This window comes from Phyllopteryx taeniolatus, chromosome 5, assembly GCF_024500385.1.
Source record: "Phyllopteryx taeniolatus isolate TA_2022b chromosome 5, UOR_Ptae_1.2, whole genome shotgun sequence".
NCBI lineage: Eukaryota > Metazoa > Chordata > Actinopteri > Syngnathiformes > Syngnathidae > Phyllopteryx > Phyllopteryx taeniolatus.
In genome coordinates, this window is record NC_084506.1 from 3,102,811 (window position 1) to 3,126,380 (window position 23,570).

General features: G+C 44.7%; 2 protein-coding genes across 4 annotated transcripts in view; both read right to left on the reverse strand.

The window, feature by feature from the left end:
• Positions 1–2,935: 2,935 nt before the first annotated feature.
• Positions 2,936–7,400, reverse strand: gins3 (GINS complex subunit 3). The gene is made up of 3 exons (XM_061772601.1): positions 7,040–7,400; positions 6,403–6,636; positions 2,936–3,694 (listed from the first exon to the last, which is right to left on the reverse strand). Exons 1-3 carry the CDS (start codon positions 7,208–7,210, stop codon positions 3,464–3,466), a joined length of 636 nt encoding a protein of 211 aa, XP_061628585.1. The 5' UTR covers positions 7,211–7,400; the 3' UTR covers positions 2,936–3,463.
• A 1,433-nt stretch (positions 7,401–8,833) lies between these two features.
• Positions 8,834–23,570, reverse strand: part of znrf1 (zinc and ring finger 1) — a 45,989-nt gene continuing 31,252 nt past the window's right edge. The window contains exons 4-6 of one of the 3 annotated variants that reach the window (XR_009788438.1): positions 23,441–23,531; positions 15,658–15,716; positions 13,972–15,554 (exon numbers count right to left, since the gene is read on the reverse strand). Coding sequence is in view for 2 of the 3 variants with exons in the window: in XM_061772600.1 (XP_061628584.1) it covers positions 23,474–23,531 (58 nt within the window). In the remaining variant the exon portion in view is untranslated. Of the gene's footprint in view, positions 10,437–13,971; positions 15,717–23,440; positions 23,532–23,570 lie in introns of those variants that run through there. The other 2 variants (XM_061772600.1, XM_061772599.1) reach the window with 2 other exon arrangements.

Here is a 23,570-nt window from a genome sequence, read left to right on the forward strand (position 1 = left end):
TCTGTTTCCTGTCCTCTCTCATTTAGTTATATTGGTTAGTTGTTATATGTCCTCACCGGTTGTGTTTCACCCCCCCCCCCCCCCCAAATAAGAACACAATTTAACTGTTGTTAACGTTACTTGTGGTCAAATATTACTATTGTTTTGCTGTGGTTCGCACCCCTTTTGCCCTTGTGCATTGTGTCCCTTTTGACTTGTGACCAAAGTAAATCAATTCAGATGTAATTAAAAAAATACATATACTAAATCAGAAATTCAACTTGAGGTAAGTAATGAAGTAAGTAATGAAATTGACTGTAACATTACAGGAATTTTTTTAGTTATTTGGTACCTCCGTCCATCCATTTTCTGAGCCGCTTCTCCTCACTAGGGTCGCGGGCGTGCTGGAGCCTATCCCAGCTGTCATTGGGCAGGAGGCGGGGTACACCCTGAACTGGTTGCCAATCGCAGGGCACATACAAACAAACAACCATTCGCACTCACAGTCACACCTACGGGCAATTTAGAGTCTCCAATTAATGCATGTTTTTGGGATGTGGGAGGAAACCGGAGTGCCCGGAGAAAACCCACGCAGGCACGGGGAGAACATGCAAACTCCACAAAGGCGGGGCCGGGGATTGAACCCAGGTCCTCAGAACTGTGAGGCTGACGCTCTAACCAGTCGTCCACCGTGCCGCCGAATTTTGTACCTGTGGTACAATACATATTTTTGATTTGTACTAAATTGAAAATTGTACACGACACGGTAGATAACTGGTTAGCACACCTGCCTCACAATTCTGAGGAACGGGATTCAAATCCCGACCCCACCTGTGTGGAGTTTGCATGTTCTCCCTGTGCCTGCGTGGGTTTTCTCCGGGTACTCCGGTTTCCTCCCACATTCCAAAAACATGCATGGTAGATTAATTGAAGACTCTAAATTGTCCGTAGGTGTGAATGTGAATGGTTGTTTCTTTATAGGTTCCCTGCGATTGGCTGGCGACCAGTTCAGGGTTTCCCCAGCCTCTCGCCCGAAGATAGCTGGAATGGGCTCCAGCATGCCCGCGACCCTAGTGAGGAGAAGCGGTACAGAAAATGGATGGATGGAAGCTTCTGATAGGTTTTTTGACATTTTTTTCCCATTAAAATTCTCAAAACTGCTTGTTCAAATCTTTACGTCATTGTGTCACTTGTGCACATAAAAAAGCAACAAAAAGGTACAGCTATGCAAATGATTTTGTACAATTCTCTGCTCTTTCTTGCATTATCAATTGCTTATGTCATGTTGATCAAAATGTATTATACCAGATCTCTATTGAATAATCTACCCGCCCTCCAACATTTCATCAATAGTTCATCGTAGCCTTCCCATGTCAAATGGTTAAACAAGTTGTCTTAATATGTCCAGCATACTTCTATACACTTCAATTGGACTTTGCATCAGACTTTTTTCCCAGGCGACTATTGATTTTTTCTAATAAAGGGATCAACCAGTTTTCTGAAGTAGCTAGCTCAAAGGTGCATTTCATGAACCATCAACTGGCAAAACAGAGGAAGAAGAAGAGGCCGAGGACAAATGTGCATTCGTGATGACTTAAGATTCAAGATGTTTATTGTCATATGCACAGTAACACACACAGAACACTAGCAGGCCATGTTCTCAATCATCGGCTCAGGTGTAGGAAGACTGCACTGTAATTCCTATAGCACTGCATGTACTACAGTTTTCACTGAGGAAATTGTTCTATGTTCACAGTTTTACTTTTTTTAGTTTTGTTGTTTCTGTTTGTCAGTCCCTTGCAATCAGTCTCCCACATAAACTAAGGTGTAACTGATCATTTAAAATCATTTTCATTAGAATGTCATCAAAACTTTAGCCCTAGTTTACATCAGAACATCCTTCCGGAGAACATGATTATACATAGCAATTTTCAAAAAGGTTGAAATTTGTACAGCTAAATGTATTAGTTTTTTTCTCTCAATTATATTCATGATCTGGTTGAAATAATCATTTTAAATTTCAGATAAATCCAAAACATTTATTTTGTAAAAGAAAGAAAATGAAGTTACATCCAAGTATTTTTTTCCACTTTGGAAGAAACAAATTAAACTGCTGTCACCTTGTGACAGCTAAATTTATTAGTTTTTATCAAATTATAGTCATGATTTGGTTAAAAGCACAATTTTCATCCATCCATTTTCCGTACAGCTTATCCTCACTAGGGTTGCAGGCGTGCTAGAGCCTATCCCAGCTCTCTCTGGGCAAGAGGTAGGGTACCCCCTGAACTGGTCGCCACCCAATTGCAGGGCACATATAAACAACCATTCACACTCACATTCACACCTGTGGACAATTTCAAGTCTTCAATTAATCTACCATGCATGTTTTTGGAATGTGGGAGGAAACCGGAGCAACCGGAGAAAACCCACACAGGTACAGGGAGAACATGCAAACTCCACACAGGTGAGGACGGATTTGACCCGGGTCCTCAGAACTGTGAGGCAGATGTGCTAACCAAGTCGTTCACCGTGCTGGCTCAGAAGCTTCCAAAGTAATCATCTGGGTTTTCTCAAGTTGTTTAAAGGCACTAATCTTGCTGTATGTAAACTTCTGAATTAGAAGGAAATAAAGACAAATTGCTTTTAAAAAATATTGTCATTATTCTAGCATTCAGCAAATAGAAATAATTTCAGTTATCCTAATTGACCAAAAACCGAAAAGGTTTAGTCTGATTTCATGTCAGACAGTGAGGGAAAAGGAAAACATATTTTTTATATAGTGCAAGTAAAAATCTGGTTTCAACTGTACTTTAACATCACCATTTGTTCTAATTTGGTTGAATTGGGTATAATTTGATGTATTTACTTTAAAGTATACTTCTGAGGAACCTGATCTTGTCTCTCTCTTTATGTCCTTCGGGTTGAGGTCATAAATACATAAAATTCCTCCAGTTGGTTTTTAAATTAGTAACACATTTATTAATTTGGTTTAGAAAAAAAGAGAAAAAGAAAGAAGGGGGTGATGAGTGCATTAAAACACCCACAGAACAGAATATAATCAACATTCATTTGGAAACAAAAGTTCACACTCGAAGCCATTTTTGTTGACACATACAGCAACGCACCTTAGTGGGTCATTTTGCTAATGGAGTGTCAGCAAAGGGAAAAAAAATGGCAGATGTATGGAATGACAAATTGATTGTTTCCAAGGAGATGCAGATACAAGATTGCTGTACAAGATAAGTACATACAGTATACAATACATATTTGCAGTCACATTTGTATACGAGGTTACCAATTAAATTAAGGTAAAAACCCTCAAAAGCATGGGGAGAACGGGCAAACTCCAGACAGGAAGGCCACCCATTACAGGAACGTTTCATAGAAAAATCAGCAAAGCATAGTCTCTGTAGGACAAGAAGACACTGTGAAGAGTCTATCGCTGACGTTTACACCAGTAGTTTCCTCCAGCTGGCAGGCTAGGTCACGACTGCACGTCTGTTATCTTCCTCTTGCGGTAGTTGAGCACCAGGCTCGAGGCAGAGAGCTGGGAGGCCTGTCCTTTCTCCCAGCCCTGGAAGCTGTTGAGGCCAAATTGCCCTGACATGAATAGCGCCTTCTCAAGAGAGTCCAGACGCTCCACCAACGCTGAGGTGTCCTCGTTGTAGGCATTCTGGGAAGAGTCCATGGTCCGTCTGAAACGCCCAATGAATGTCTAAAGAACAGTATCAAAGTTAGCTTGCCATGCTGTATTCGTAATTCACTTTCAAACTATAATTTTTGTGTTCAGTAGCATTGTTTTTTAAGCTATGACTGAGCTAAAACTGGTATGTAATTTACCAGCCTAATACAGTAGTATCTTTATGAATGTATGAACATGCTCATCATTAAAGGGACATTATTTGACTATTACTAAACATACAATTACAGAAATAAGGTATGTAGTCAGGAAGAATATCACATTTCTTCTGTTTATTTAGTGTTTCATTTTTGACAGTCTGCCAAATAACAGGAAGCACAAACCTATGCAAACTATTCTGATCTGATTGCACCCCCTAGCTGTCTCTTTAAAAACATTTTTAGAACATTATTTTTATTTATTTTTTACTGATATGACAGTTTACTGGTGTATTGTGAGAAAAGTAGATAGTAGTAATAGATAATGGCAAGGTGATAGGGCTGCACGAAATTTTGGGAAAAAATAACATTGTGATTAAACCTGCGAGACAGAGAGAGAGAGAGAGAGAGAGAGAGAGAGAGAGAGAGAGAGAGAGAGAGAGAGAGAGAGAGAGAGAGAAATGTAAAATAATATACAATCAGCGTTGGTAAAGGTCATTTTCTACCCAAACTAGTTTAAAGTTCAGTTCATAATTCCAAAAATGAATTAGCTCAGTTCATAGTTCAAACTTTTGAACTAAGTTCACTGGTCAAAAAATGAACTAGTGCATGTTTCCCCCCCCCCCCCCCCCCCCCCAATCTCCAACATGTTGCTGACGGGCTATTACTCTCAAAATACTGGCATTTCATTTCCCCATTGTTGCCACCCATTCAGTCTACACTGGTAGCCAGCTGCAGCTTTCACCCTACAATCTCAAAAACATGAGGAAAAACTTGTTGCTTGAATGGTGTTTTTCAACTGAGGAATTAAAACAGGACTTTTTTTCTTAATGTGCAAACAAAAACTTTGCAACACAGTACGACAAGAACAATGTGAAAGGACATTGATAACTTGGCATTCCTCTCAGCCGAAGCTGACGATATTAACAAAATAATTTATCTATTCTTACACGATCAGGATTTTTGGGGCCGATCACGTGTATTTAAATGACCTGTTCATTTACTGTATATAGTGTACTTAATTGCTCAAAAAATTACATTTACAATAAATTTATCTTTGTTCATCAATTTATGCCAGTGAGGCATAGTGACAAACAGAACAAATGAATGGTCTTCTATCAGATGGCAGGAAGTACATACAGTAATTAATGTATCCACTTTTTGTGACATTTTTGTTTGTTGGTATGCCGTGAGATTTTTCAAGTGTAAAATATGTTCCTTGGCTCCAAAAAGGTTGGAAATTACTGCTCTAGTCAGATCGTGTACAGGAAGTCCTCGATTTACGAACGAGTTCCGTTCCGACGCTGGCGGCGTAACACGAATTTCCGTGTAAGTCGGATTTCACCGTTAAAGACGAAATTTACGGCGAAATACTTCTGTTACGGGTATTGTCCCACGTAATTGTGACAGCAAGCTCAGTGTGTGTGGGCGTGTGCGTCGCTGCACGATATTTTGTTGGAGCATCATCATTGCGATGTAGGTGTGTGTAATAGTCACATCGCAGGGTCTGGCGTGATGTTGTTGTACTGTAATATACAGTACAGTGAATCAACTGTAATATTAAAAGTGACCAGCTGTTTCGATATGCTCGAAAGATTAAACAGATTGTCCACCTGCTGCATTTCCTATTTCGCTCTTCAGAATATAACTAGGCAGACACGCAGCACCTGCGTGAGTACACACGATGCATTCAGGGACACTGCGGAAATGCGAATGAATGTGTTCTTTTGTAATACAGTACATAATTGTAAGAATGGATTACAAGGAAAATAATGATTTGTATCAGAATTCTTTAGTTAAAACACTGTACGATCACACTGTGATAATATGGAAATTATTTTGTTTTGTAATAGAAGAATAAACAAATTACTTCTTATAATTGTTAATGTACTCAGCCAGCGATATTAATGTCTATTCATCCATCATTCCGGTCATACGTTTTTGTTTGCACATTGAGAACAAAAGTCCTGTTTTTGTTATAATTTCTCATTTAAAAAAAACTCCATTGCTACTAGTGTGGATTGAATGGGTGGCAACAATTTGAAAATGAAATGCCAGTATTTTGAGGGTAATAGTGCATCGGAAACATCCATCCATCAATTTTCTGAACCGCTTATCCTCACGAGGGTCGCGGGCGCCCTGGAGCCGTCCCAGCTATCTTCGGGTGCGAGGCGGGGTACACCCTGAACTGGTCGCCAGCAAATCGCACGGCACAAACAACCATGTGCACTAACATTCACACCTATGGGCAATTTTGAGTCTTCAATCAACCTACCACACGTTTTTGGGATGTGGGAGGAAACTAGAGTACCCGGAGAAAATGTCGGCAATATATTGGGGGAAAAAAACAAAACAAGGAACTCGGCAGCAAACGGCATTCTGAACTGGTCCATTTTTGGAATGAAACTTCTAACTAATTTGTGTAGAAAATTAACTTTCCCAACACTGATCATGTATTAAAAAAATAAAATAAAAAAAATCACATTTCTTTTCAATAACGTGCAGCCATTCGTGTTTGAGTTAATTTACATTACGTATCAGTAGGACTACAGAACAAACTGTTGCTGAATGCTATTACCACGTTACCTGCAGCAAAGTCTGTGCTATTTCTGGGTTCTCTGGACTGTCAAAGCGCAGAATCTGTGATCCGAGGCCATAGTAGTAGGGGCCCAATTTATGTAGATCCACCACATTGGGGTCTGCATTGAACACAGTTCTCCAGCCTTCTCTGTAAACCTTGGGTAGCTCGACTGACAGCATCCTTTTGTTCTGCTCATACAAACCCTTGGATAGCCACAAAGGAAACTCCATTTTTGTCCCCTGTGAAGGAGACGCCATTAGTGGATTAAGAACTGTCAGAACCCCCTCGCTCGAATTAACATTGCAGGTAAAATAAAAGTGGGGATTTAAATTAAACATGTTAAATTAAAGCCAACTTTGTGTGGTTTATTTTATTAAAGGAAACAATATTTTATAATGGCACTGCCATTTTTTTCGAATAAAAGTCTCAAATTCATTAGTATTAACCAAAAAAATTAACATTAAAAATAGAATATTCTATTTCTGCGCGATCAATGTGCCAGTATGCATTAGAAACCACCTCAGTAAAAAATATGCTTCCTACTTTGAAAAAGTCCCAAACCTCGTATCTATAATAACTGACTTTTACCTCCCCTCTTCTTCAAGGCAGCGTTATACAAAGCCCCTTTTCATGGTTGCCTACCATCGGAATATCCGGCGAGTCGCTCGACTTCTCCAGGAATCCGAGTCGAGGAAAAGTCACTTCTGTGCGGATAGGAAGTCGCTCATGTGAAAGCAAAATATCGTCCAAGGAAAAGAAATGTTCTTCCATGCCGACACCGGGTTCTACGGGAAGATACGACTGTGACTCCATTTTGTAAACCGGACTGTAGCCGAAATGTGAAGAACTGTGGAAAAAGCCAGCACAATGGTGACCTAAACCTCCCCAAATCTGTTGAGAACTAGCACTTCCTGGTTTTTTTTGGCGCTCAGCTAGATACCATTAAGCGGGTTGGCTCGTTGCTGCCATACGTCATCGTGTCCGTCATATTGGATGTGTCCACATGCAGCATGGTGGCAAGGTTGATGTATGATTCAGAGTCAAGCCGTTTCTATTTATATATTGAGTCTATGTACCGCAGAGCACCGCCTCTTTTCTTCTTCTGTCCTCATGGTTGGCAATCGACGTGCCTACGTCGCGGCCACGTTGATGGGGGCAAAGTTCCCATCAAGGCAATGCATGTACATTGAAATGAACGTTAACGTTCTCATTTTTCAAACAATTTTCATGTCGTTTATTGTTTTTGTCAACGTCAAAGCATCCATAGCTATTAATACGGAACATTTGATGGAGGTAAAAAAAAAAAGGGAAAAAAGCTTTTCGCTATTTAAACGTAATATTTGATGGAGGAAAAAAAAACTATCACCAACCAATGTAGCCTGCAATTTATTTTTTTCACTCTTTTGGCCCAGAGGCCAGGGAATATTTTACCTTCAGCCATTTTATACACACACACACGCACACAGACGCGCACACACCTACACACACACAGACACATGATGTGTTAACAATCTTTTAGTGTGTGCGTGTGTGTGCGTGTGTCAGACAAATTCCTTGTGTGTTTTTTGGACATACTTGGCAAATAAAGATGATTCTGATTCTGATTCTCCTAACCCTAACCCTTCTACGACTCTAATGGCTATTTATACTACTACCACTGCTTATACTGTACTACAGCAACTATTGTCTGTCATTTGCCTCAAAGCTGCTTGCTCACGTTAGTGTTTTGCTAGCACCCAAGTACTATAGTCACTGAAGCTCATGATAGGATTTCTTAATGAAAAAATGAGTCCAAAAAAATGTTTTGACCAGTTCCCTTGCTGTGATTGTACGAAAGTTGTGTGCAATTGTATGCAGCATGATGTGCAGGGATTTTGGTTTCGTGCCAGCCACGAAAATGGAATGCGCTGACACTTTCGCCCCACAAGCTTAGCTTATGGATATCTTTGACCGCTACCCTCTGAAAAGGAGTTTGAAATTAAATGGCAGTTTTCTATAACCCACTGGTTTTGATTTATCAGTTTAGTTTCTTCCAGATACTGTACAGTTTTTGAGTATTACGATTAATGACATGATCCGAGTTTGCATTAATTGTTTGAAGTCCTGGATGATTCGTTTTGCAGGATGTCTTTTACGCAATCTCTATTTATTGTGTTTATTATGGACATTTAAATTATGACTTGCTTTATTTCCTGAGTACAGAAGTTGTCACAGAGTTGATGATATTGTGACATCAATACACTTCGAAGAAGGCAAGTAGTCGTCTTTCACTAGGTGGATTTGCTGCCTACCTGTCCCATCTGTCTTCATCATCTCATCACATTGTACTGCTTGATGACAGCGGCGTGCAAAGCGCCGGTGCTGCACGGCATCTCCAAGAACACAATTTCAAGCAAGTGCTCATCTTGTCTAAATAACCTTGGTCTACAGCAATTAATTAACTTTCCTACTGCAAAGGACACATCCTGGATCTGGTACACTGGAGTTTGTTACTCACTACAACATTAATCTCCATTATCTCCTCAACACACTTGTTAGAGTAAAAACCACATCTGTAGCTTTCACCACCTCTGACCCCCTGGTACCCTGGTTCACCCCTGCACTGTGACAATTAAAATCCAAAGATTGTCAACTGGAATGCCTCCATTAGAAAACCAGAAATTATCTGTTGCTCCAAGCCCTCAACTTGCCAACTTTTGACCCCCTTCCTACTGTTCTGGTAAAAGCTTGCCTCCCGTCCCTAGTCCCGCTCATGCCTAACATCATCCACTCATCTCTCTTTACTGGTACTGTTCCCACAGCATTCAAAACTGCAGCCAGAATACCAATAGTGAAAAAAAAAAAAAAAGTTAAGATCCAGATAATTTCAATAACCTTCGTCCCATCTCCAACCTTCCATTTCTCTCAAAAAATCATGGAAAAGACCGTCGCTTCCCTCACCTTTAATAATTTCTTTGAACAATTCCTGTCTGGTTTCCGCCCCCTCCATAGCACCGAAACAGCACTCATCAAAATCACCAGTGGCCTCCTCCTGGGAGCTGACTCTGGCTTATTCACCATCCTCAGCCTCCTTGATCTGACTCATCTTTTGATACCATTTCGCACACCATCAACCTGAACCGACTCCATCACATTGGCATTACATACACACCCCTCCAGTGGTTCAATTCTTACTGTACCTATCCGGTCGCACCTGGTTTGTTCACATGAACTCTTTCAAATCCCATCCGTCCTCTGTTTCTTCTGGTGCCTCCCAGGGCTCTGTCTTGGGTTTCCTCCTCTTTATCACCTACATCCTACCTCTTGGCAATATTTTCCGTAAATAAACTTACACTTTCACTGTTAAGTGGATGACACCCAGCCCTACCCCTCCACCAAACCCACCACCACACTCGTCTGCCTTCCTCCCTTACTGACTGCTTCTCTGAACTCAAACATTGATTCTCATCCAACTTTCTACAACTCAACCGCGATAATACCGAAATCCTACACAAAAGTATAAAGTCCATGCTCGCCAAAATGAAGGGTTTTCACATTACACTTGATAATTCCTCTGTTTCACCCTCCCCTCAGGTTAAGAGTCTGGGTGTCATGCTCAACAGCACATTCTCTTTACAAGAACACATAAACAAAATCACTCAGTTTGCATACTTTCACTTACAAAACATCAATCGCCTTCGTCCATCCCTCACCCCCCACACTGCTGCTGTCCTTGTTTATAGCCTTGTCACTTACTGCCTGGAAAATTACAACTCTCTTCTGTTTGGTCTCCCCTACAAGTCACAACAAAATCTACTGCTTCTCCAGAACTCTATTTTATCAGAAGGACCCCTTCTCCTCACCATATCACTGCAGCCCTGCAACAACTCCACTGGTTCCTCGTCCAATACTGGACCTCCTTCATGTTGTCATACCCTCCCGCTCTCTCAGATATTCATCCTCCATCTATCTCACCATCCCTTCAGCCCATCAGTCCACCGTCGGGGACAGTCTTCACCCACTCTGTCCCGTGTCTTTGGAACTCACTGCCATCTGACCCCTGAAACACAGAGTCAACCTCTTCAAATCCAAACTCAAGACACACCTATTCCAGACTACATATTCACTTTAACATTTCCAATATCCAATATCAGCTTTTCCTGTTCTCATTTTCAGCTATGGTCCTTTCTTGGTGTTTCATTATTGGGTATACGAGACATCTTCTTCATCTTTTGTTTTTGTAATTACATTTCTCACTATTTCTTGTTTCTGTTCTACTCAATTGCATTATTAAAATACGTAAGATTATTTTTCATGTTTTTAAACCCTGTATTTAGGTTGCTTATTGCAATAGAGTGGATCCCCGCTAACTAGCGAAAATACGCCTAAAAGGGCTTTTTAATTGAGGGTAGATGCCACAAGATGGCAGCAAAGCACTTTAAAGGGAGAGGACCATAAAGCACCATGCATCTAGCATGTAAACAATTATTAACCCATGTTACATAAATGACTGTATTCAGTCATTCAATTATGCAACACTACCCTTCACACAAACACCCCTGAAATGGTGTTTCCTCAATTAGATTCTCTGTGCCCAGTCATAGGTCTTCACTTTATTATTTTTAACCTGCATGTGTGTGTGCGCGTGTGTGTGTCTGTGCGGATGAGGGGCGGGAAGGGATTGATTTTTAACTATGTAAAAAACTTTGAGTTGCATTTCACTGTATGAAAAGTGCCTTATAAATAAAATTTGATTGATTGATTGATTGATTGACATGAGGCTCATCAATCATATAAATTAGGGTTTAACTATCCTATATAACACACTCATTCAAACTAAAGTGACAACACCCATGGGCAAACAAATATGCACACTAGCATTTCACACAAATGTTTTAGGCTTTTGGCATTTATACGCAAAAATAAATGTTAGGGAGTACAGGCAAATACAGAAGGTTAGGTTTAAAAAAAAATAAATCTGCAAATTTGTCAATGCCAAACCGTGAATATGCAGGGGTTCACTGTAGTGTATTCAAATGTGCCGTCCCAGATAAATGGTGAGGGTTGCGTCTGGAAGGGGAAAAAAAGAGGGAGTGTTTCAAACTCCCCTGTTGCACAGGAAAAGTCTTCCAGCACAAAAGGCATACAGATCCACCATTCTGCATGACCATGCAGCTGAACAGGACAGGTAAAAAAATAAAAATAAAATCTTGAATGGCAAAAATCACGAGTTTTTCTTTCTTTCTTTTTAACAGTTTATTTCCAATGACGTACATCTCTTTTCCTTTCTGTGACTCTTCCAGTCTCTCTGTCGCAACTGATGACACTCATGACACTCTAAGATCAGCGCCCACTTCCCTCTGAGGACATCTTGTATTACGCTTCACAATAGTGAAGTACTGTTGATCAGTTGTCAAGTGTTTTCTTGGTCTCATTGGGTTAAAACGTGAACAGCATAATGATGAGCACTTTTTAAATAGCAATTATAATTGAACCGAGAAATGCATTGGTTGATTTATGGAACAAACACCTATTGTGAATTTTGCCATTCAGCTCCTTGTTAGAGAACAGTTAGGTGGTGCAAAAAGTACTGAAATACTGAACATTTGGATACGTGCTTTCAAAGGTTAAGACAAAGTCAAAATAGGTTAACCTGTAAAGGTTAGAATGCATTTTAGGTTAATCCTTAAATGAGTAGTGTACAGTATATACACCGTATGTTGACAGTGGTCATCCGACTCAATCCTGCCTGAGGCTTGACCCCAACCTTCTACCATTTCCTGGGTTGAGAGTGGAGAGTACTAACCTACTGGTTAGTGCTACTCTTCAGGCTTTCGATGAGTGATGGTGGACTAAAGTACTTTTGAACAAGCTAGTATCCGTTACCCCTGAAAACCTCACTCCCAATCCAGGTGACGGCATCAACGTAATCGTGGTCATCTGGGGCGTTCCTTCCCACAGCTCGAAGCCCCCTGACAGGTTCAGAGTTGAGTGCCCTAACCAACAGATTAAAAGCCCAGATTGCTAGCGGCTAGCGCTTCCCTAAAAGTTTTTCGAGCAGTGAGGTTTGACCAGCATCCATCACATATACAGCCCTGGAAAAAATTATGAGACTGCAAAATTTACAGTTTCTCTGATTTTACTATTTATAGGTATAGGTTGATTAAATTGGACATTTTAGTTTTATTCTATAAACTGCTAACAACTGCCACATTCGAAATACAAATATTAGAAATTGTTTACAGCATTTATTTGCAGAAAATGAAAAATTGCCAAGAGGTCCAATTTTTTTGGGCTAATTTTTTTTCAGAGGTGTATATTCACTCTTATTCATTACTCAAGCAATGGTTGGTAGTGGCATAGTTTGAGTTTTGATTTTCACTCTCTGGTGACCAGCTTTGTGTTTGACTTTATTTTGCTTTGGTTCATACAGTAGTTTGATACTGTATAAATTTGCAATCAATTCCGTGTTTCACATGTGTTGTTAGTCCTCAGTAGCGATGCCCTACTGTCACTGTCCATTACAAATTCATTTATTCCTTGTTCTCAGTGTCATTTGAGATCATGCATCCATCTGGCGACTGTACATCATACCACCCCATGGCCAATGAGTCATAAGACAACTTTTTTCAATCATACAATGTGGCATGAATTTTTTATTTCCACATGCACCATTTGCTTCAGATGTAAAATATGTCTGATTTTGGCATTGAGAAAGAGCCAAGTTGTTAACCTTATGAGCTGTAACAGTTGTTATCAGGGCATTTTATGCACACGGAAATTAGATCATTTGTTGAAGCAGAAGTACACAACCTCCAAATTAGAATGCCCTTCCATCCATCCATCCATCTGCTTATTCTCACTAGGGTCACGGGCTGCTGGAGCCTATCCCAGCTATCTTCGGGCGAGAAGCGTACACCCTGAAATGGTCGCCAGCCAATCGCAGCGCACATAGAAACAACCACTCGCACTCACATTCACACCTACGGGCAATTTAGAGTCTTCAATTAACCTAGCATGCATGTTTTTGGGATGTGGGAGGAAACCGGAGTGCCCGGAGAAAACCCACACAGGCACGGGAAGAACATGCAAACTCCACACAGGAGGGGCTGGGATTTGAACCCAGGCCCCCAGAACTGTGAGGCAGATGTGCTAACCAGTCGACCACCGTGCCGATTAGAATGCCGTAAATTTTGAGTTTAACCAATTTTTGGGTGGAAAAATACATGTACAAAGTCATGCAAAACTTCACATCAGCAATTTACATAAGAGACTCACCTCCCAGGCAAAAATCCTCTCTGCACCTTTGTATGTGTCCATCACATTTAGGTTGAGTACGTACATCACTTGCAGTTCAATGTGTTGTGCTTTACAGCGGTTTTATTTATTTATTTTTATACATTTGCATGGCAAGTAACGATGTTAAAAACTATGATACGTCAGGCAAGCTGCCATCAGCAATCCCCTGTATTCACTTCTGTGTTCGCTCCACTTGGGTCACATATCATCCAATGTCTGGTTATATTGCAGGGGTAAAAAATTCAGCATGTACATGAATAAGAGATTTACTAAGAAAGTAAAATCAAACCACAGTGTCATCTAGCACAATTTATTCCACCATTTGTTTACAGTAGCTTTGTTTATGCATGTTTTTCTTTTTTAGTAGTCTTCGTAAAGCAGCTCTTGGCATTCTGAAGAGTGAGTAACATCTCACATGATTGTAATATTAAACAAATATTGTTAAATATGAACAAATAATTAAATAAGCCCCTAAAAGTAGATCTACAATGGGACCACAGAATAATTTTTTGGGTCCAAGTAGCTCACATTTCCACTTTGCCCCGACCTACGCTAGCACGACCAGTAGCACAGATCAAAAGGCGCCTTTTGAATCCATCCGTCCATCCAATTTCCGAATCACTTATCTTCACCTGGGTCTCAGCTGACTTCGGACGAGAGGCGGGGTACACCCTGAACTGGTCACCAGCCAATCGCAGGGCACACATAGATAAACAACCATTTGCACTCACATTCACACCTACGGAAAATTTAGAGTCTTCAATTGACCTACCATGCATGTTTTCGGAATGTGGGAGGAAACCGGAGCAGCCACGCGGGCATGGGGAGAGCATGCAAACGCCACACAGGGAGGCCGGATTTTAACCCAGGTCCTCAGTACAGTGAGGCAGATATGCTTACCAGTCATCCACTGTGCCGCCGCCTTTCGAATCATACTCACAAAAAGTGGCACACATTGAGACACTCATACTCTTGAGGCTTTCACGAGGAAACAACCGTATGAAAAATCAGGCTCGTCTAAAAAAAGAAAGACAAACCAAAAGAGGTACATGTGTAATGTGTACAATATGCCACGTAGCTTCTCAGTAGCTGTAAACATCAGCAAAGTAAAGGGAGGACTGCCAGTCACAGACAGGGAACATCAACATCTAGGCTGTAAACATTTGAATATGCATACCAACACACAGGCACACAGAGCACTTATCCGGTCAGAATCCAAACTTTCACTCAGTCACACATGCACGAAAGCCAGACATTACAGTACCCCAAAAATGTTACACAGTCAGAGAGTGTACTACATTGCTGGCCTTTCTTGTCCTCCCTAATATGGGAACAGAGCATGCTCAGACTGTTTCTCGGCAGACCTCCCCTCCATCCTGCCTCGGTATATGCTGTTGACATTTCTCCAAATCAGATCTATTTAGCTCAGTATTCACAGAGCATTCAGATTATTACAGTATTTCTCAAACTGGCAAGGAAGAGTGTATAAGTGGGGGCACACTTATGCCCCGAATGTTATGATGTCATTGAGGAGTTGACAACCAAGTGGCCCACTGAATATTGTACAAGTTACTCTGTTCTTGTTGATTCAAACTGGTTTTCCTTAGGCTCCTGTTCCCTCTTCCTGGTGTGATTTGATTTCTGCCTCCTTCGTACTCAGTTGCCTTTTTTGTCAGTCTGTTTCCTCTCCGTTCCCAAGTTAAGGCCATGGGGAGGGCTGGAGACAAATTACTGGCAGACCTCGATCCTGACAAGAAGGAGGACCTGAAAATGTGATGGAGGCAACTGGCCGCACACGTTTGCGGAGGGAGATGAGGCAGGTGAAGCCCTTTAAAGGACTGTTAGGGTTGTCTTCAGTCTGTTAGCAGATGTTAGGTCTCTGGCAGAAAGGAAGGTCTCATGATGAGCAAATGGCAAATATTTTGGTTGGTTTTCATTTCAAGTAGTTATCTTCTAAGGGTAATATATTGATTTTGATATACATATTTTGATGGTTTCTTCTGATTTGGTTGCACCTGTGTCCAGATATCCCTGGGATGACCTTGAGCCATCAGAGAAACACAGAGAAAGAAGTGTGGAGGTAAACACATCAAAGCAAACAATTTCATAAGTTAAGGTTGATTGAACAACGTAGCAAAGGATGAAAAACACATTTACACCACTGCTTTTAAGTGGGGTTTATCCATCCATCCATTTTCTGAGCCGCTTCTCCTCACTAGGGTCGCGGGCGTGCTGGAGCCTATCCCAGCTGTCATCGGGCAGGAAGCGGGGTACACCCTGAACTGGTTGCCAGCCAATTGCAGGGCACATAGAAACAAACAACCATTCTCACAGTCATGCCTATGGGCAATTTAGAGTCTCCAATTAATGCATGTTTTTGGGATGTGGGAGGAAACCGGAGTGCCCAGAGAAAACCCACGCAGGCACGGGGAGAACATGCAAACTCCACACAGGTGGGGGCGGGGATTGAACCCCGCACCTCAGAACTGTGAGGCTGACGCTCTAACCAGTCGGCCACCATGCTGCCTAAGTGGGGTTTACTATCTTTTCAATCAATATTATCTTGTTCATTTTTTTTCTTGCTTTCAAAGCAAATGACATTATCCCTCATTTAATTATTCCAATTTTAATAAAAAATACTATTATTACCTTGCCAGTCTTGTCAGAGAGTCCTTATGTTTGTCATTTCTCATGCTTTTCTGAAGCAGATCCCAATCATCAGATTAATCCAGTAGCCTAACAACTAAAAACCTTGCTACGACGACAAAGCATTCTTGAGTCTCTTGAAAGGCACTCTATGAATTCAAGTTATCATTATTACTGGTCCCCATTATTAAAATCCAAGTGAGTCATGTATTTTTTTTTCGATCCATCCATCCATTGTCTTCCACTTATCCGGGGTCGGGTCGCGGGGGCAGTAGCTTTAGCAGGGAAGCCCAGACTTCCCTCTCCCAAGCCACTTCCTCTAGCTTTTCCGAGGGGATCCCAAGGTGTTCCCAGGCAGGCAGAGAGACGTAGTCTCTCCAGCGTATCCTGGGTCGTCCCTGGGGTCTCCTCCCGGTGGGACGTGCCTAACCAGGGAGGCGTCCAGGAGGCATCCTAAACAGATGCCCGAGCCACCTCATCTGGCTCTTCTCAATGCGGAAAAGCACCGGCTCTACTCTGAGCACCTCCCGGATGAACGAGCTTCTCACCCTATCTCTGAGGGGGAGCCCGGACAGCCTGCGGAGGAAACTCATTTCAGCCGCTTGTATCTGGGATCTTGTTCTTTCGGTCACGACCCACAGCTCGTGACCATAGGTGAGGGTAGGAACGAAGATCGACCGGTAAATAGAGAGCTTCGCCTTTCGGCTTAACTCCTTCTTCACCACAACAGACAGATACAAAGTCCGCAACACTGCAGACTCTGCACCAATTCGCCTGTCGATCTCCCGTTCCATTCTTCCCTCACTCATGAACAACACCCCAAGATATTTGAACTCCTCCACTCCTCACTGCGAACCACTGCAGTGAGAGTTGGAGAGCTAGGCCCGATGAAGCCAACAGAACCACATCATCTGCAAAAAGCAGAGATGCAATACTGAGGCCACAAAACCGGACCGCCTCGGCTGCACCTAGAAATTCTGTCCATAAAAGTTATGAACAGAATCGGTGAAAAAGGGTAGCCTTGGCAGAGTCCAACAATCACTGGAAACGAGTCTGACTTACGGCCGGCAATGCGTACCAAACTCTTAATACTGGTCGTACAGGGACTGAACACCCCATATCAGGTTCGGGTACCCCATACTCCCAAAGCACCCTCCACAGGACTCCACGAGGGACACGGCCGTATACCTTCTCCATGTCCAGAAAACACATCTACACTGGTTGGGCGAACGCCCATGCACCCACGAGAATCCTGCCAAGGGTGAAGAGCTGGTCCACTGTTCCACGGCCAGGACGAAAACCACACTGCTTCTCCTGAATCTGAGATTCGACTTCCCGACGGACTCTCCTCTCCAGCACCCCTGAATAGACCTTACCAGGGAGGCTGAGGAGTGTGATCCCCCTGTAGTTGGAACACAGTTCTTAAAAAGGGAGACCGCCACCCCAGTCTGCCAATTCAGAGGCACTGTCCCCGATGTCCATGCGATGTTGCAGAGGCGTGTCAACCAGGACAGCCCTACAACATCCAGAGCCTTTAGGAACTCCGAGCGAATCTCATCCAACCCCGGGGCCTTGCCACCCAGGAGCTTCTTAACCACCTCGGTGACCTCTGCTTCCTCATGGGAAGGCGTGTCCGTGGAATTGAAGAGGTCTTCAAAGTATTTTCCCCACCGATTCACAACGTCCCGAATCGAGGTCAGCAGCACCCATCCCCACTATACACAGAGTTGATGGTGCACTCCTTCCCCCTCATGAGACGCCGGATGGTGGACCAGAATTTCCTCGAAGCCGTCCGGAAGTCGTTCTCCAGGCCCTCACCGAACTCCTCCCACGCCCGAGTTTTTGCCTCAGCGACCACCAAAGCCGCATTCCGCTTGGCCAGCCGGTACCCATCAACTGCCTCAGGAGTCCCACAGTCCAAAAAGACCTGATAGGACTCCTTCCCTCAGGTTGACGGCATCCCTTACCGCATGGTGTTCGTCATGGACAATCCGTGATGAGCACAGAAGTCCAATTACAGAACACCGTTCGGGTTCTGATCGGGGGGGCTGTTTCTCCCAATCACACCCTTCCAGGTCTCACTTTCATTGCCCACATGAGGATTGAAGTCCCCTAGCAGAAAAATGGAGTCCTCAGTGGAGCACCCCCTCCAAGGACTCCAAAAAGGGTGGGTACTCTGAACTGCTGTTTGGTGAATAGGCACAAATAACAGTCAGGACCCGAAGGTGGAAGGATGCTACCCTCTCGTCCACCGGAGTGAACCACAACATACAGGCCCCGAGCCGGGGGGGAATAAGTATACCCACACCTGCTCAGCGCCTCTCACCGCGGGCAACTCCAGAGTGGAAAAGAGTCCAACACCTCTCAGGAGGACTGGTACCAGAGCCCAAGCCATGTGTGGAGGCGAGTTTTACTATACCTAGTCTAAACTAATCAACCTCACACAGCAGCTCGGGCACCTTCCCTGCCAGAGAGGTGCCATTCCATGTCCCTAGAGCCAGTTTCTGTAGCCGGGGATCGGATCGCCAAGGTCCCAATCTTCGGCCACCACCCAGCTCACACTGCACCTGACACCTATGGTTCCTCCCACAGGTGGTGAGGTCATGGGAAGGGGGACCCACTTTACCCTTTCGGGCTGTGCCCGGCTGGGCCCCATGGGTGCAGGCCCGGCAACCAGGCCGTCGCCTTCAAACCCCACCTCCAGGGCTGGCTCCAGAGGGGGGCCCCGGTGACCCGCGTCCGGGCAAGGAAAACCTATATCCATTTATTTTGTTCATCATAGGGGTTTTTGGAGAGTGCTCTGTCTGGTCCCTCACCGAGGACCTGTTTGCCCCAGACAACTTAGCTCCTAGGATCATTGGGACACACAAACCCCTCCACCACGATAAGGTGACGGCTCAAGGAGAGGTTTTTTTCTTCTATTTTGGCCTCCGCCTGCTCTTTGATCCAGCTACTCCCCATACGTGACAGAATACTTTGGCCATTATGGACTCAGCAACCCCGGAGGCACTGATGAACGCACTCACTCTCCAAGGAGCCCGCATAGGAAGACAAGAAAAGACTCTCCAAGAAATCATGCAATCTCTACACTCCCTCACACAACAAATATCCCTCCTTTCCTCTACGATGCTATCCAAACTACCACCTGTAAGTACGCCTTCCGAGCCCACAGCCTCAGAGCCACCCTGCCTCCTGTACAAAGAACCTCATGTCCCGCCGCCCGTGCCTTACTCCGGGGACCTAGGTGAATGTAGCCAGTTTTTACTCAATTGCTCACTCGTTTTCAACCTTCAACCATACAATTATCCCACCGAACATTCCAAAGTAGCTTATGTCACTAACCTCCTCCGCGGCAAAGCAGCTAAATGGTCCACTTCCTTATGGCAAAACCCCTCCTCGTTACTCCACTCATTCGATTCCTTTTCCAACGAACTCCGTAAAGTGTTCGATCACCCCGTTCAGGACAAAGAAGCCACCCGTCGTCTCCTGACGCTCACGCAGGGCGCTAAATTAGCAGCAGAATATTCCATAGAGTTTGGCGGGTGAATGTGGGTGGGATGATGCGGCACTTAGGGGGATTTTTTTCTAATGGCCTTTCCGAGCAGCTCAAGGATGAGCTAGCAGTCCGGGACGAGACCTCCTCTCTGGAGGATCTCATCGGCCTTTTCCATCGGTCTGGATAACAGTTCGAGAGCGAACACGAGAGAGGGGGGTTCGTTCATGCAAAAGCCCTCCCACTCCAAGCACCGCGCCGTAAGCTTCACACCCTCCTCCCACACCGTCTTCCGCACTTCTGTCACTCCCCGTAGCCACCGAAGAGCCCATGCAAATTGCAAAGACAGTTAGATCCACAGCGTCGTATCACTCAGCGGCTGTGTATCTACTGCGTTCAATCCGGTCACTTTATTTCCTCGTGCCCCCCTCCGGCCAAAAGACCCGAGAGCGTCGTGGTGAGCCAAACCTCCATTCCCTCAAGCTCTCCTTCTCGCATGACCGTTCCCACTTGCATTATAGTTTCTGCTCATAACACCCCCATCACTGCCCTGATTGATTCCGGTGCCGATGACAATTTTATTCATGAAGCCATAATTCACCAGCTCCAAATCCCTTTCCAACTACTTCCGTCCCAGAAGAAGGTCACAGCCCTGGATGGCCAAATCATCTCCCCTGTTACCCACCAAACTGTGACATTCACCTTGCTTATTTCAGGAAATCACAGTGTGAACATCTCTTTTTGTTATCCCCAACCCTGATACCCCATTAGTCCTTGGAATTCCCTGGCTCAAAAAACATAACCCCACCATAGACTGGACACACTTCCAATATCTGGTCATGCCATTCGGTTTAACCAACACCCTTGCAGTTTTCCGAACATTTATTACGGACGTCCTCCATGACATGCTCAACCGGTTTGTGTTTGTATACCTTGATGACATCCTCATTTTCTCCTGCTCCCCCGAAGAACATCGCATCCATGTACGCCAAGTCATTTAGCGTCTCCTTGAAAACCATCTGTATGTTAAACCTGAAAAATGCGAATTCCACCTCTCCTCTGTACACTTCCTGGGCTACGTCATCTCTAGAGAACAACTACAACCCGACCCTGCCAAGATCCAAGCAGTCGTTAACTGGCCCACTCCCACCACCCGCAAAGAACTACGTTTCCTTGGATTCACCAATTTCTACCGTCGATTCATCCGTAATTACAACAAGGTTGCTATTGCCCTCACTAGCCTCACATCCACCAGCTCCCTCTTTCAAGGGACCCCGGCAGCATCCGAAGCATTCAGTCAACTCAAGACCCAGGTCACCAGTGCACCCATTCTTCGCCACCCCGACCCCTCCCTCCAGTTCGTGGTCAAGGTTGACGCCTCGGACATGGGAGCAGGGGCTGTCCTCTCGCAGTGGGACCCCACGACCCAGAAACTTCAGCCCTGTGCCTTTTTTTCCCATCGTCTGTCCCCTGCCGAGAGAAACTAAGATGTCAGCAACAGAGAGCTACTGGCCATTGTATGGGCCTTGGAAGAGTGGATGGACTGGCTGGAGGGGACTTAACTACCATTCATCATTTGGACAGACCACAAGAATCTCTCTTACCTCCGTTCCGCCAAACACCTTAACCCTCGACAAGCTCGCTGGGCTCTCTTCTTGAGCAGGTTTAATTTCAATCTCTCCTTCCGTCCTGGCTCCAAAAACAGCAAACCAGATGCCCTGTCTCGACTTTACTCACCCCCACAGCCCTGACAAACCGCATCCCATTCTTTCTTCCTCTTGCTTCGTTGGAGCAGCCACTTGGCAGATCGAACAGGTGGTTAAGGAGGCCCAAAAGACTCACCCAGATCCCAAGACTGGGCCTACAAACTGCCTGTTCGTACCAGATTCTGCACGCTCTGATGTTCTTCAGTGGGCTCAGAACTCCAAATTCACCTGTCATCCTGGCATCACCCGCACCATTCAGTTCATCCGGCAGCATTTCTGGTGGACCATTCTTGTTCAAGACACCCGGGTATTCGTCCAAGCCTGCTCCTTCTGTGCCCGAGGGAAGTCTCCACACCTGCCCCCAGCTGGGGTGCTGCGTCCATTGCCTACCCTTAGCCGCCCTTGGTCCCATATCGCTATGGACTTCGTTACCAGTCTATCTCCTTCTGAATGTAACGCTATCATTCTCACTATTGTCGATCACGTTTTCAAATCTGTCCATTATGTACCCCACCCCAAACTAGCATCCGCCTTCGAAACTGCTAACCTCCTTGTCCAGCATGTCTTTAGACTCCACGGTATTCCCATCGATATTGTCTCTGACAGAGGTCCTCAGTTCTCATCCCTGGTATGGAAGGAATTCTGTAAAGCGCTGGCCGCAGCAGCCAGCTTGTCGTCAGGATATCATCCGCAGACCAACGGCAAGACGGAGCGGGCAAACCAATCCCGAGAATCAGCCCTCCGTTGTGTTGCCGCAAGCAACCCCTCCTCCTGGAGCTCATTCCTCCCATGGATTGAGTACGCCCACAACTCCCTCACCAGTTCCGCTACCGGTATGGCTTGGTGAATAGGCTTGCTATGGTTACCAACCGCCATTATTCAAAGAACAGGAGCAGGCAGTGGCAGTCCCCACAGTCAAGAATCATCTCCAGAGAATCCAGGCAGTGTGGGAAGACGTAGGTGCGGCATTGCACGCAATAAACGGCTCACAGACTTTCTTCTCACGACCTCCCGCTTCAAACGGAATCCCGTAAGCTCACTCCCCGTTTCATTGGACCTTTCCCAATTACCAAAATCATCAATCCCACTTCCGTCCAGTTGAAGCTTCCACAGTCCTGAAAGAGTCACCCAACCTGCGCCCTAAGCCCTCCGGCCGAACCCCCCCGGATTATTGACGACCATCCGGCCTTCACGGTTTCGCGCATCCTCTACGTGAGGCCTAGGTGGAGGGGGTTCCAGTACCTGGTCGAATGGGAAGGGTATGGGCCGGAGGAGCGGTCTTGGATTTCCCGGAAGCTAATACTCGATCATACCCTTTTGGACGACTTCTACGCGGATCACCCGGGGAAGCCTGGCAGGACGCCGGGAGGCGTCCGTTGAGAGGGGGGTACTGTCATATACTGCCCTGCAGTTCCATTATTGGAGCTGGGAGGGCGTTTTGCATCCTCTCTCTCCCCCCCCCCCCCCCCCTCTCTGTTTTCAGCACCTGTTTCCAATCAGCCTCATCACCACCGGTATATAAGCCTGCCTGTTCCAGGAAATCCTCGCCAAAGTATTGCAGTTACTTCCAGCGGTAGCATGGCCCATTTACCTCACGTAATTCATTGTTCCCTTTTTTGACTCCTGTGTCTCCTTGTTCTCAGTGTTTTCCCCCCCATGTTCCTGATCCACGTCATTCCTGCCGCCAAGCCAGCCGCCTGTCCACGCCATCACCTGCCAACCCACTTAGGAGAACCGCCATTACCTTTCCTCAATAAACTGTTCATTATTTTACATCTGCCTCCGCCTGCTCTTGGATCCAGCTACTCCCCATACAAAAGGAACCTTGCTATAATATTCAAAGTTAAAGTCTGCCTATGTGTTTTGGTTACACACTCAGCGTCGCCCTATGTATTCACAGTACACACACGTGTGCCTCACCTTGAACAGTATTGTCACTGGACCTGTGGCCAGTCAATCTGAAGGGTGTTCGGGGCAGGACCGGTTGATCTCGAACCACGAGTCTATACAGCTGCAAACATGCACACACGCACGCACCCACGCACGCACG

Coding starts and splice junctions, on each gene's coding strand:
- gins3 (XM_061772601.1), bottom strand. CDS start 7,210: ATGGAGTCACAGTCGTATCTTCCCGTAGAACCCGGTGTCGGCATGGAA. Junction 6,637..7,039: donor ACTCGCCGGATATTCCGATG/GTAGGCAACCAT, acceptor TCTCCTTCACAG/GGGACAAAAATGGAGTTTCC. Junction 3,695..6,402: donor TAGCACAGACTTTGCTGCAG/GTAACGTGGTAA, acceptor ACTGTTCTTTAG/ACATTCATTGGGCGTTTCAG.